A 14,567-nucleotide genomic window follows, 5' to 3' on the forward strand; every position below is an offset into this window, starting at 1 on the left:
AAAAATCTAGCTGCACGTATATATACAGAAAACATGCAAGTAACAACAAATGAAAACACTACAAAGATGACAGAAAGCAACAAACAAACAAGAAGCTAGCTGCTTCATATACAGAACCTGTCATGTGATACTAAGAACTTACAGCTAGTTAAAGTACTCAATAGAGAAAGAAGAGGTTTCTTGAGGCATAAAAGACTAACCAGCAGAGCAGTTATCCAAATACTTACCCAGGAAAATGCAAGTAACACAACACTCTAAAGATGGCAAAATCAATACATTTCATAGAAATCATGGAATATTTGTTGTTAATCTAAAGCTATAAAACCTTACGGAGCTATAATATTTTTCCTGAAGAAGAAAAAGAACTTAGCAGCTCATCTGTCGTGTTTTTATTAATTCTCTGTGGGCCTTTTGTTCGTCGTGAAAATTATGATTGGCTTGAGCCAACTTGTTTGTGTTTTGCCGTCCACTCTACTTCGATTTTAGCATTCATTCCATTCCAAAACATCAAAAGATTCAAAACTATAGTATTTGTTACCAATGGATATAAATTATGTTAAGGAAGATATATACAACATACAAATAAATGGGATTATGGGAGACTACATGTGCATTTCTCGAAAGCTAAGGTGTGTGATTAGTGTGAAATGTAAATATATACTATCTTAAAAAGTGTTTCGTGAATAAACACACAATTCAAACTAAAAACTAAAGTTATATGTGGAAATGAATTTGGTGTGATATTTTTACTCTTAAAATGCTTGACTTTAATTCCAGACAGTTGTGATTCGATACAAAAAAGTCGTTTCGAGTGTTTCATTTCTTTCTTTTTGTCAATGTTTTAGATCTCTTACTCTTAAAAGTTTCTCATATCATATAACGTATATATTGACAATAGAGCCCAAAATTTAAATACGAGCCAAGAATTAATGAAGAAACACACATATCAAGTCCCTCTCGATGATATTCAACGCGACTTCAATTACACTTTCTTCGTACGTATGTAAAATTCAATTTGACAAAAAAAAATCAAAGCAGTTTATCCAACAAAAATGTGAAATAAATTAATACTTTTCCTTCCTTTTACATGTTTTGGGGCTTCAAATAATATATACAATGACCAACCAAAAAAGAAGACTTGTATAGGAAGTAAAGAAGAATATCCCGAAGGTTAGGGCTTGACTTCGAATTATAATAATTAGGACATCCTGGTGGTGGCCACGGAGGAGGCTGAGTGGACAACCTCGGCGAGGGGAGTGGGGTGAGGAGTAGGAAGCGGCGTAGTCCTGCAGACAGGACACGCAGGATTGATTCTAAGCCACATGTCGACACATTTGAGGTGAAAGAAGTGGTTGCAATCTGGGAGCTGACGCAGCAGATCATTCCCCTTGTAGTCTCCCAAGCATATTGGACAACACGACGACGTTGAATTTCCTTTTGCTTCTGAGTAGATGATCTTTGGGTAGCTCTGAATAGTCTCATCGTCCAGACCGTCGATGATGAAGTGGTGATGCACACGTGCCCAATCTGGTGATGTTGAAGAAGAGAGCTGGCTACGTTTGCAGAAGTAGGAGATGAGGGTGATTGTGGTGATGATCAGAAGGAGCACCCCGACGGAGAATCCAATTCTGTATCTGAATCCTACGATGTCTTCTGTGCCAAGGAGGTGGTTGTAGCCCGGCATCACCAGAGGCGGAGGCGGAGGCGGTTGGAAGGTGTTCATGGCGATTGCGGTAATTGTGATGGTTTTTATTGAATGTGTTTTAGAGGAGGAATATAAATAATACAGAGGTTTGGTAACATATTTGAATATGACTGGGTACTGAATCATCTTAAGATCATCTAAGTCCACGCTAAGAGGAATACAGTGTCATTTTCAATCCAACACTAAAACATTATATTAATACTATTGTTTTTGCACTGAAAATTTTCTAACCGGTATTAAAGCTCATATTATTTGAGGGCAATATACATATGAAAATTTTGTGTGGTAATATTCACAAATACTTTATAAAATAAATATTAAACATAACAAAATTTAATTAATAATACCTTGATAAAAATATTTTATGATAATACTATAATAAAACAATGTAATTTAGCACTAATAATAATATTGTAAATATAAGTTGTATAAGAAAAAACACATTAATCTATATATTAAGTTGCTAATAATAATATTGTAAATGTAAGTTGTATAAGCTCAAACACATTAATGCTTTATTTTACGTCATGATAAGACCCAAATTAGATAAATACTGTTGATTTAATTAACTCTTATTAAATTAAAATTCTTATAATTAATAATTTTGAAATCATAATATTTTATTAATTTATAGAGTTATTAGTTTAAAATATATATATATATATATATATATATATTAAAATATTAGATTTAAAGAGTTATCAATTTTTATTTTACTTGATATATTTTTAATGTATTTTGAATACATATCATAGAATACAATTAAATTTTTATATACAATTCGGTAAATAACACTGACATAATAAAACATAAATTGTAGATGCAATTCTTTTATAATAAATAAATAAATAATACAATATTTAATGGGGATTTGAAGTGATTTGTATTAAAATGACAAATTCACTGTTATTTAAACATGAATTTTAAAAAACACTTTAATTGTTTCTAGAGTGTTTGAGGGGAATTCTTTAGTTATAAAAATGAAAATCCAAATCCCACTATTTTAGATGAGATTCTAGAGAGTTTTAACAAAAACCACACCAAATTCTCTAATTCTCCTGCAATCATCTACAAACTTATTAAAAATTAAATCACTTTAAATTCCTAATTGAATACACCCCTATGTTTATATAACATTTAATTCGAAAAGAACATAGATGAATTTGTTTTTAATATTAGTTTTTCTCTTTTCAAATGGGCTCTCTCCACTAACCTGAAGCAGTAAAATGATTTGTCCTCTGAAAAACAATTCTCTAAAGATGCCACAATAAACTTTATTTTCGGTTATAACAATATATAATTGTTTAGTTACTACTCGAGGAAATTAAATGTAAACATTTACAGAAATTAACATCTATGTCACCTAAGTTTAGATGTTGACCAAAGAAAGATTGAAAAGGACGGTAGCCAAAATCATACATTTTTTTTTTGTCGTCCCCAAAATCATACATAAAACTATGATAATCGTCTTCTCTATTTTGACACTCCACTTCACGGCCTAATAAGATGCTGCACCAGTCACACCCTATTTGGTGGACAGATGTTATAATAACCTTAATGCGCCATTTCATGCCTGCTTGATGCTATTTTCTTTTTAAAATACGAAACAAAACGCTTATAATGATTGAAACATCAAAACAAAACGTATATACAGGTGTATTTGAATTTGAATATATATATATATATATATATATATATATATATATATATAAGGATGAAGACAAAAACCGGATATAAACGTGTACATCATACATTTTAAGAATGGTATTCTTATATAAATTTTATCCTAGGGCCGTCTCCAGCTATAGATTTTAGTAACTGTTTTTCTATAAATTTTAATATTTTTTAATAATTTAAAGACCATAGAAATATGTATATTGACTGTTCAAAATTTAAAATTTAAAGACTAATATTTATACCTTACTGAGCTATGCCGAAGACCGGTCTTTCTAGCTACATACTACAATGCTTGAGCTATCTTACCTAGATTTGAAAAGTTCAAAAATGTATAGCCAAAGGTTTTTGGTATTGTTTTGTGACGTTGTTACTTGTTAGATTTACATGCTTGCTTGAGTTTTAGGTATGGCACCGTTGGAAGGAGCGTTTCGAGTCTTAGTAGTTCAGAACTTGAGATGTACATCTATTTATAGTTCTAGCATTAGTACGTAGTTGATAAATGTTTATGTACATCTATTTATAGTTCTAGTATTAGTAATTTAGAAGAAAAAAAAGATCAGTGACATATCTGTAATGTCCCGACCGCCCAGAGCTACTGAGCCACACACGCCCGCTTTCTCGGCCTGTGTGTCCCATCCCGTTCCAGCGATCGGTTCGTTAATTTTCCAAGGCTCAAAATCATTGTTTACTGAACTTGCAATCACCACCCGACATTTCCCCGTGCTTTGGCCTTACTCGCACACTATCGCGAATCACTTCCCGATAGGTCACTCATCCTTCCACTACTCCAGCTCAAGCACGCTTAACTTTGGAGTTCTAAACGGATGTGTGACGGAAAAAGTAAGTCAACTTTGGTGACATAGGTAGCCAAATCAATTCTCTTAAGCCTTTCTATATATCACAACTCAGGATGTTACAATTCACCTCCTCTCAAAGAATGCAACGTACTCGTTGCGCCCCACGACATGTCTCAAAACGCCTCTCAGGTCAGAACTGAGATGGCTAACCAGCTCTGATACCACTTGTAACGCCCCGACTGCCCACAGCTAATGGGCCACCCACGCACGCTCTCTCGGTCCGTGGACCCCATCCCGTTTCAGCGATCGGTCCGTTAATTTTCCAAGGCTCAAAATCATTGTATACTGACCCTGCAATCACCACCCGACCTTTCCCCGTGCTTTGGCCTCACTCGCATGCTATCGTGAATCACTTCCCGATAGGTCACCCATCCTTCCACTACTCCAGCTCAAGCACGCTTAACTCTAGAGTTCTAAACGGATGTGTGACGGAAAATGTAAGTCAACTTTGGTGACATAGGTAGCCAAATCAATTCTCTTAAGCCTTTCTATATATCACAACTCGGATGTTACAATATCTTTGGGTGATGATTTTAATAGATTTTTTTAATGTAGTGGTAGATTCATTTGATCATTTGATATATAGTTGAATGTTGATACTAAACTAGGTTTAAGTTTCTTTTTGTGTACAGTGTGAGTGTGACACACATTACAAAAAAACGTCGGCGATCTCCCTGCTTCTCTACCCCACCGCGACCGGACGCGCCGGTGGACGTGGGGAACAAAGATGCTGGGATCCGTTAGGGGGAGCCGACGCTTGCGCTAGCAACATGCTAAGGTACTGGATACTGTTGTGATATTATATATTTAGAGTTAGATAATCATGTAATTAGTTAGAGATAACTCTTAAGTTAAGTCGATATTTTGAGATAAGCCTTATCGGCAATCACCAAAACCTTATCGACAATCACCAAAACCTTAAGTTAAGTCGGTATTTTGAACACTACTCATTTCTCCACTTTGGCGCCTCGCTTGTTAGAAATCGATACTAAACTTCTAATAGGAATATAAAGTTATTTTTAATATGAGAATTTGATGCAAATAAGTATTTGAAATATATTCAAATATCTTATTATTTATTTTTTTGGAATAAATTTAGATAATTACCTTTTATTTGTATTTTTCATATTTTAGTGGTTTTCCTATTTAATTAAGATTAGAGTTTTTCTAGATTTAAGGATTTATTATAAATAGGCATTGAAGCCTAAAGTTGTATTTAGACTTTGATAATTAATAAACTAGTTGTTTTGCTTTATATCTTGTTCGATTTGATTAAATTCATCAAGCAGGAAGTTGGTCTCAAGAAACTATCGAAAGAAACTCTTGATCGATCCAAGAACAGATCTCTAAGAACCCCAAAGCTCCTTGATCGACCGCTCAACCTATTTGTCCGCTGCATCAGGTTGGTATCAGAGCTGCGTTTCTTTGGTTTTTCAATCGAAGAACGATTCTGGATGTCGAACATCAATCCTATCCAGGACGAAAGTCCCTTTATTGAGAGAGAAAAAAACTATGAGATCTATCGAGAGATCTTTGGTGATCCAATCTACGACGTCTATGAAGATGATCTCCGCGTTGTCGACTTCGTCTTCAATGACGATTCTTTTGCAAATCCCGTCTGTGCAAAAATCGTGCAGAACGAGATCCGTGCAAAGTTCGTGCATGACGAGTTCCGTGCAAATTTCTGGTCATTTCTTGGACACCCTCTATCTCTGTTTCTTCGACTCGTTCTACACCAGGAGCAATATCACTTCTCCCCCTGTCGATCATCATCTCAGCCTGCGTTTCATCATAAACTCCAAGATCCAGTCGAGGCAGAACACTAGTCTCTGCTTCTCTCTTCTCTGTCCACGGAAAAATAGTCTCTTCAAACACCACGTCTCTAGATATCACGAACTCATCCTTCTCCATGTCGTACAACTTCCATCTCTTCTTCCCAAAAGAATATCCAACCAAGATACACCTCTTGCTTCTCATTCCAAACTTGTCTCTGTCTCTTCTTGTGTGATGCACAAAACATAGACACCCGAACGTTTTTATGTTTTCGTATGAAGGCACTTTCTTATACAAGACTTCGTAAGGCGTCTTTTCACCAAGCACCTTCGTCGTATCAGGTGCGCTGCTGTCAGAACGCTTTCTCCCCAAAATCGAACTTGTAGATTGGCTTGGAACAGAATCGAGCGTGCGACATTTAGAATATGACGGTGCTTCCTCTCCACGCGTCCATTCTGTTGAGGAGTATTTACACAAGATGTTTGATGTAATATACCCTTCTCCTCAAAATACTTTGTCAAGCACATGAATTATGTTCCATTATCGCTTCTAACCGCCTTGACCATTTACCAAATTGTCGATGTATAAGAGATATAAAGTTTGGCAGTACTCTTTTAACCTCGCTCTTCTCAAGCAAGAGATGGATCCACACAGCTCTGGAGAAATCATCCACGATTGTTAAAAAATACACAGCCCCACACGAAGATGGTATGCAATAGGGACCCCAAAAATCAACATGTATCAAATCAAAAATTGCTGAACTTTTATTAAGACTTTCAAGAAACACCTCTCTAGTCTGCTTTGATTGAAAACAAATATCGCATCCACCAAACTTGTTTGGGACGTCTTTAACACCAGAAATAAATGGTAAAAAACTCAAAACACCATAAGCAGGATGTCCTAGACGACGATGCCACACATCTTGATCTTCATAAGCTTTAACTCTGTGACCTCTCTTCACCACGACATCCCGATAAGCATAAACACCATCTTTGACTTCACCGGCTCCAATCAGAGTCCTCGTAAAATAGTCCTGTAAAATACGCAAAGTATTTGTAAACACAGCTAAGCAACTAGTCTGTCAAAGCAACTTTGCTACTGACAACAAATTACTGTTCAAATTTGGGACATATAGAACATTTTTCAATGCAAGGCTCGACGACAGTCTCAAGTTACCACTCTTAATAGCCATGACATTACTACCATCCGCAAAGCTCACTGGACAAGGAATGACACTGTGGACGTCACTGAGAAGTGTAACATCCCCTGTCATGTGATGCGATGCTCCGGTATCGATTATAACCTCTCCTGTTTGAACCATACCGTTTAACCTCTCTAGTATTGGGGTTGTCTTCTGCCGTTCAAGTAGTGCGGTCAGTGAATTCCATTGATCGGGAGTGAGATGCGGTATCGGTGAGGTTTGGTTTCCTGATGTTCCATGTGAAGAAGTGCCATGAGCCTGCACTGCATTCGCTCGCAAGGAGTTAGTTTTGCTGCGTCCTCTTCCTCCTCTACCACCTCTTCCTCCAGACTGGTTTCTCTATGTATACCACTCAGGGAACCCAATGATCTGCCAACAATCTTTCTTCTCGTGTCCAGGTCTACCACTGTTAATGCACACCACAGAGGATCGGGTTCTTGCTCCCCCTGTTGCAGTATCTTCTCCCTCTTTCAACACCGCATTAACTGCAAACCCCACCGGAGTTTCTTTGGACTCACTCCTAGCTCCTCCTAACCTTTTCTCCTCTCGCACCACTCTCTGATAAACAGAGTTAAGGTCCAGTAGCGTCTCCAAACCGATAATGTTGGTGCACACATTACTGAATCTTGCTTCATCCAGTCCCATGAGAAACTGATGAACCTTTTCTTCCTCATATTCCTTCGCATAGATCTCAGCCGCTTTGCACGTACATGTCGGGATCGGTTTGCAATTCAACAACTCCTCCCACTTCTGAGATAACTTCCCAAAATACTCCATAACACTTGATCCTTCTTGCTTGCACGAAGCCAACTCTGCCTTGAGCTGATGTACTCTTACGGTGCTTCCCACCGAGAAGCGTTGCTTAAGCTTTGCCCACATCTTGCAGGCGACAGGTGAAAAAGGGATTGTCGACCTCAAAACGGGAGAGATCGACGCTCTGATCCACCCTACTATCATGGAGTTTGCCGTCCTCCACATCTCTGCCTCCAAAGGTTTCTCTGTCTCATCAGGAAACTTCAAAATCCCATTTACAAACCCGATCTTGCGCTTAGCACGTAACGCATTCTCGAGTTCTGATGCACACTCGGCATAGTTCTCTCTAGTCAAAACCACCAGAGTAATAGCCGTCCCAGGGTTTTCTGCTGGAGCCAAGTAATATGGCGATATGGTTCCTTCAACTGGAACGCTTGGTGAACTCACAAACGATTTTCCATCACTCATCTTCTTCCTCTTCTCTCGTCAATAAACTCTACACAAAATTAATTTTGGTGCCTCTGATACCATGAAAGTCAAAAGAAGTATGAGAAGATAACTTGTATTCACATGAACTATCGATACAATCATATATACATCTCGACATCTCCGAGATATACTCAAATATACTGGACTCTTATCGTAATCTATCTTATACAACAGAATATCCTTATCTAACTCATATGTCGGACCTAGATACTCAAATATACTGGACTCTTATCGTAATCTATCTTATACAACAGAATATCCTTATCTAACTCATATGTCGGACCTAGATACTCCTAGATCATCTCCTTAACACAAATGTTTCAAGACGATAACCATGATCCCGCTGTTCCAATTTCTGCCACATATATAATATGTCCCAACTATGTCTATGTCTGTCATTGTCCAAAACTGCAACGTTAAGTATTTTGACTATATGCGGCCATGAATTTATATGGACAGACTGAAAAATATGCTTTAAGTTTTATCTGAAAATTATTGGTTGGTTTGGAAACTACGTACAAAAGGTTTTGGGAATTTTGTCAAAACCACGTACGTTGAATATTTGATAAAGTTGTAAAAGGAGAATAATAGTGAGCGGGTCAAAGGTCTAAAACCATAGTCGTAGATTACGTGTCTCTGTTACGTCCTTGAATATTTAACCGATTTTATAATGACATGTGACTCATTTAGTTTTAAGTTTAAGCCATACGTTTGAAATTTGCTCTATGTATCTCTCTCGTTAAGCAGTATGATACAGCGATCGAATAGAAACGTCTTCATTTGCGGCGTCAAAATTGTTTGGTAGTTCACGCCCGGTCTATGTATGCATATCTAATGCATGCACAAACAAATATACAAGGGCGCGTGAATACTGAAGCAGTGGAGAGTATATTTAACCTGAAACATTGATGCATGGATACAGATAAAAAAAAAAGAAAAAAAATTATTAAATACTATGTGGATAATAATATTGTTCACGAGGGTAGACTTAATGTTGCAATAAATTTGGTTGTTGCAATTACTACTCCAAGTCCCGTGGAAAGGGGTAGAACGATGTACTCCATACGTGTAAATTGAAGAAGCATGTATCGAGTGAATTACATATGGCGCATTTAAATTCAAAAACAAGAGGGTAATTAAGGTTCGAACCAGTGTTTTAAAACCGGACCGTCTAGCGAACCGGATTTTTTTTGGATCATGGGTCATTGTGGTTCGACCGGGTCTGAATCGGGTTCGATCGGGTTTACTTAGATTAAACTAAATTTAATGATATTTTATAAATAGTATGCATATTTTAAAAAAATTAGATTATATCAAATAAAATGTTTAAATAGCCATAATGTGTATAAGAACTTAAAAATAATAATTAAAATCTAAAATCAATATGAAAAGCATATTTAAACTCTATTCGGAGATCTTATCACTCTAAATCTTCATCACCTTTAAAAACAATTATATACACATTAGGTAAGAGTTATATTTTGAAATACAAATTTCAAAAACGTAAATGTTTCAATTATTTAAAGTCTTCAAAACAAGTGATCAAACAAAGTGAGAAGTAGACAAAAACAATATCTTGACGTGAATATTAAACTTTGTGAATCTTGTAATTTATGAGTTGTAGAGACGACAAAAGAAAAAGACGAGAAACGATATTTTATCAATCTTTGATAAATCTTATTTTTACTCAAAAAGGAAGAAAAATTAATTGTTTCATTAACAAAATTTTGGCTTATATACAAACCGGGGTTTGGCCGAATTATTGGATCGCCGGTTTCCGGGTTTTTGACGGTTCGATAGAGATTTTTAACTGGTTCGATTTTAGTTGAGTTTTAGCATTAATCCAACCCGGATTATTTTTGGTTCATGGTTCAACCCGGTCCGACCACTGGTTCGATCCGGGTTTAAAAACACTGGTTCGAACCCACAATATATCTTTGTACTTATTATTGGGCCATCAATGCTTTTCGGAAACTCGTCTATTTTTACTATGTACTAGTTTCGTGTCCGCGCTACGCGCAGATTACATCTTTACGATTAAAATTTTATTTTAATTACTTTGTAACATAATATGTTTGAAATTGTTTTAGAAATATATATTTTAGTATTTTTATTTTGTGATTAATTTAACTATATATATTACAGAAATAAATTAATTTGGAATAGTTTGTTGCATAAATTTTAGTAAACTTTTATGTAGGCCATCTTTTTAATTTTTGAATTCTTCTTATGAAAATGGTTATGAATAATGTATTCAAAATATTTTCTTCAATATTTATGTAGTACTTTAAATAAAAGCAAACATATAATCTGATGATTAAACAAAAAAATTAAAAGGATACTTGAGATAAAAAAATATGAATGAAAAAAATACAGAGAATGGTAAGTAACAAACAAAGAGGCAGAATCACAAAGAATCATTTATCACACACCTATGATAAAATCAATTATGTGAGGCTGTGAGATATAGCGTTTGGCTAGACTATAGATAATAAAAATATAGACTTGATTTGTACGCAATAATCTCAATTGTTTTGGTACTGAAAAGAGGTCAAAAGATTTTTGAAGAGGCTTAGATGGATTCAACCTCATCTTTTGTTGTTTTTTTCCCAATGCCTCAAATAATCTTTTAACTGTTTTATTCTTTCATGGATCAAATAAAACCAAACCAAGAGATATATATGTTTTTTTTTTAATTCAGTACTTTTGTATGCTTTAATGATGTCAGTGATGATGAACATAAAATGTTATTTCACATATAGATATGAAATATATGGGAATCTAGACATTATTTTTTTTTATATGAGTTAGCCTTAACCGAAATCGACATTGCATTATTTATCAAAAGGTTTTGTTGGTGTAGATAGGTTAAATAATTTTGCAAATTCGTCTTTGAAGTACATCTGCAAAAAAGTAAATATAATGTAGTCTTTTATTTTTTTATATAAAAATAGCTTTTTATTTTTGTTACAAATTCAAAATTTTACACCTCTTAAATAATGGCTATGGTATTCACCAAAATGTGTGTATATATTTCTTTAGAAAAATTCTGAATGCTTTTGTAGGCCAAGCAATGTAACAAATAAAATTATTTTAATTTATATTTTATCAAAAAAGAGAAAATTTATTGTGGCAAAATCTTTTTGCTAATAAGCGATGTTTGTCAGTGCTCCGTAACAAATTTATCAATATTATTATTCTTAAGTTACAATAAAATAAGATTCTCATCGTAGTACATCACTTCATTTCTGCTTTTTAAAATTTTTGGGTATAACATACAATAGCTTTGGAGTTTGGAGGACCATATCACAAATTATCTTATCGTGTTTCTTTTTCCCAGCCAAAATGATTTCAACTTTACGCAACCCTTTGACCATCATCCAACAAATCTAGCTCTTTTCATGATCTCTTCTCTGCTATGTTAGACATGATGTAAAGAACAAACCCGATACTTGAATGCATAAATTCCTTCTTCGCACGTGCACATGAACACACTTCTACTTTATTTTCACGCACAAGAGAACACTAATCTTGTCCGAGTCTCTTCGAACCCCTTACCAAAAATCCAATTTTGTCGGTTACCCTTATTCATGCCAGAATATTATGCCTCACAAAACATGTAACTTCCCATTATTTCTTCTTAAGACCTCTCCCTCTAGATATAATTGAATTCCCCAAATGCTAAGGTCCTACCATTAGCTTTTGATTTAAGAGAAAAGCTTACAAAACTAACATCTCTCTTACCTCAAATAGTTCACTTTCCTCTTACGAAAATCTAATTTTCATTTACATAAGATAGATTTGAAGTAACCAAACCTTGTAGTTTCGTAATGTTGGGATGATTAAGTCCCAAGTATCACAATATGTCTTACGATGGACCAAACATTATCTGGTTCAAAATTGTCGAACCTAGCCTTCTTGGAAGCCACTATTCTTCATGTTTCAGGCTCTGTGCACCAAACACGCTACTATACATCACTTGTCCGATCTGCTAAATCAGCAGAAAGAATAACATAGCAAATCATATCCTAAAAATTGAAAAAGAATCAGACCGACAACAGTTGAATGTGTGCATAACGAAACACATATTTTTTGAAAGAAAAACGTAAAGTAACAAAATATTAGCTGAGAATAGCAAAATACTACCCTTGTTCGAGTTGCCAGACGCTTGCACCTACTTCTCCTATGTATGAGAGAATCATTTTTTTTTGGAGCGAAGTTGAGAGAATCATAACAAAAAAAAAGGAAAAACTCAGATTAGATCAATCAAGTCTTAAAATTGTATGTATCCACACAAAATTAAAAGTCTTACGGCGGTATGTGCTTTCTTCTCGCCCAGTTTCTTGTTGTTGCCGGGGAAGCAAATAAAGATAAATCAAGCAAAGGTCCATGGAGATGAAAATATCAGAGAGAATTTTAGTTTGACACTATGAATGTCATAACCTTTATTAAGCTTTTCAAAAGCGTTTGATCTAAACTGGAACCAACCGTGGATAGCCTCACCGGCGACTTTGGTCAGCCACATAAGCCAGCCGGTGCCAACCTGCTGTGGGAAAAGCTTTGCTAGTGTCAAACTTTTAAGCATCTAATCCTATGAGAAGTCAGAGAAGCGATTTGTAAATTACCTCAACCGAAGGAACAATGGTTCAACAGAGATCAGAAGCCATGGAGATTTGGCGTCTTGGAAGTAACGACGGGTTGTGAGGATTCTATCTGACTTGAACCTAGCCACTATTATATAGCGAGGATGGGGAGGGTAAGGGAAGGTAAAGAGGTGTCGATCTGATGGCGTTAGTAAATTTAAGAAGCAGTAAATAATTTGTAACCGGCCGGTGAAAATTAATTCATCGAGAGGAAGAGGACGCAAAAGAAGACGACGAAAAAGAGATTGTATCAGTGACATGACAGTTTAGTTGGCTCTGAATATTTCTCCTGATATGGCTTGTCTAAAATTGCTTCAATTTAGTTCCTTTTATATAGTAGAGATCATTCGTATAAGATTTTGCGATTTTTGCAATGAAATCGCAAGTGGACAACGATGAATTCATAAACCCTTACACAAACGAGAGAGAAAACAATGTTGTGAATATCCCTTTTATTTAGATTACTAATTTTTTGAAAGAGCTATTAGAGCATCTTTAGAGGTGGAAAGCAATTTGGTTTCTCAAAAATTAATAAAATATGACCTTTTAATTATTTCATTTTGTTTTGTTTGCTTTTCAGCAATTGACCATTCTTATAAAGACATGTGTAGAATAGAGTCTCTAAATTTTTAAGCATAGTACGTTGAAGAAGAATAGATTGTCACAAATTTTATCTCTTTCCTACTTTTTTAATATTATATATATATTTAGTGGATAGAGACTCTTTGAGGTACTACCACTAAAGATACCCTTCCAATCTTGAAGACCTATATATATACCTCAAAATCTGATACAATAATGAAGAATAGAAACAAAAAAAAGTATTTTTTTAACCCCCGATCAATGGCGTTTCTCATGTTAGCTCGAGAGACGCTCCATTACGGTACACTATCAAATTACGTCACATAAAATAACATTTAAATTAAATAGTACAAATACAACTGTTTTATTTATCAAGTCGAAGACTTTAGGTTTGTTTATTTATTTATGAATAATGAATCTCTCTATCTACTATTCAACTACAGCTACAGCCTAGCAGCCTACAAGGTATGGTCCAGTCTGGACCCACTTTATGTACTTTTAAAAGCATCTAGATTTTGTAAAGCTGCTCGCAATATATGACTACTAGTATGTTTTTAGTAATTAAACCCCTCGGTATCGTAAAAAAACCTTCAACTAAAAATTCTATGAAATAAACCCTTAACTTTAATTTCGTTAACATATGTTACCATCCGTCTAAAAAACCGTGACGGAAAGTGACATATGTTAACGATTTATGAGTTGAAAGTTTATAATATTGAAAACTTAGTTGACGGGTTTTTTTACGATTCAAAAATAGTTGATGGGTTTTATCACTAAAAGTCATTAAATAGTTTTAAATTTTTATTATCATTTATACATTGTTTTATATTGATATAAGTCTTTAAAACTAAACTCTAAACCCTAAACCCTAAACTCGATTTATAAAG

At 35.0% G+C, this 14,567-nt stretch overlaps 1 protein-coding gene across 1 annotated transcript; it reads right to left on the bottom strand.

Annotated features, from left to right (window-relative positions):
• Positions 1–1,051: 1,051 nt before the first annotated feature.
• LOC106449336 (RING-H2 finger protein ATL70-like) lies at positions 1,052–3,387 on the bottom strand. Its single transcript, XM_013891113.3, has one exon. The coding sequence runs from the start codon at positions 1,829–1,831 to the stop codon at positions 1,199–1,201; it is 633 nt and encodes a 210-aa protein (XP_013746567.2). The 5' UTR covers positions 1,832–3,387; the 3' UTR covers positions 1,052–1,198.
• Positions 3,388–14,567: the final 11,180 nt, after the last annotated feature.

The sequence above is a fragment of the Brassica napus genome, chromosome C4 (assembly GCF_020379485.1).
Source record: "Brassica napus cultivar Da-Ae chromosome C4, Da-Ae, whole genome shotgun sequence".
NCBI classification, from domain to species: domain Eukaryota; kingdom Viridiplantae; phylum Streptophyta; class Magnoliopsida; order Brassicales; family Brassicaceae; genus Brassica; species Brassica napus.

Coding starts and splice junctions, on each gene's coding strand:
- LOC106449336 (XM_013891113.3), bottom strand. CDS start 1,831: ATGATTCAGTACCCAGTCATATTCAAATATGTTACCAAACCTCTGTAT.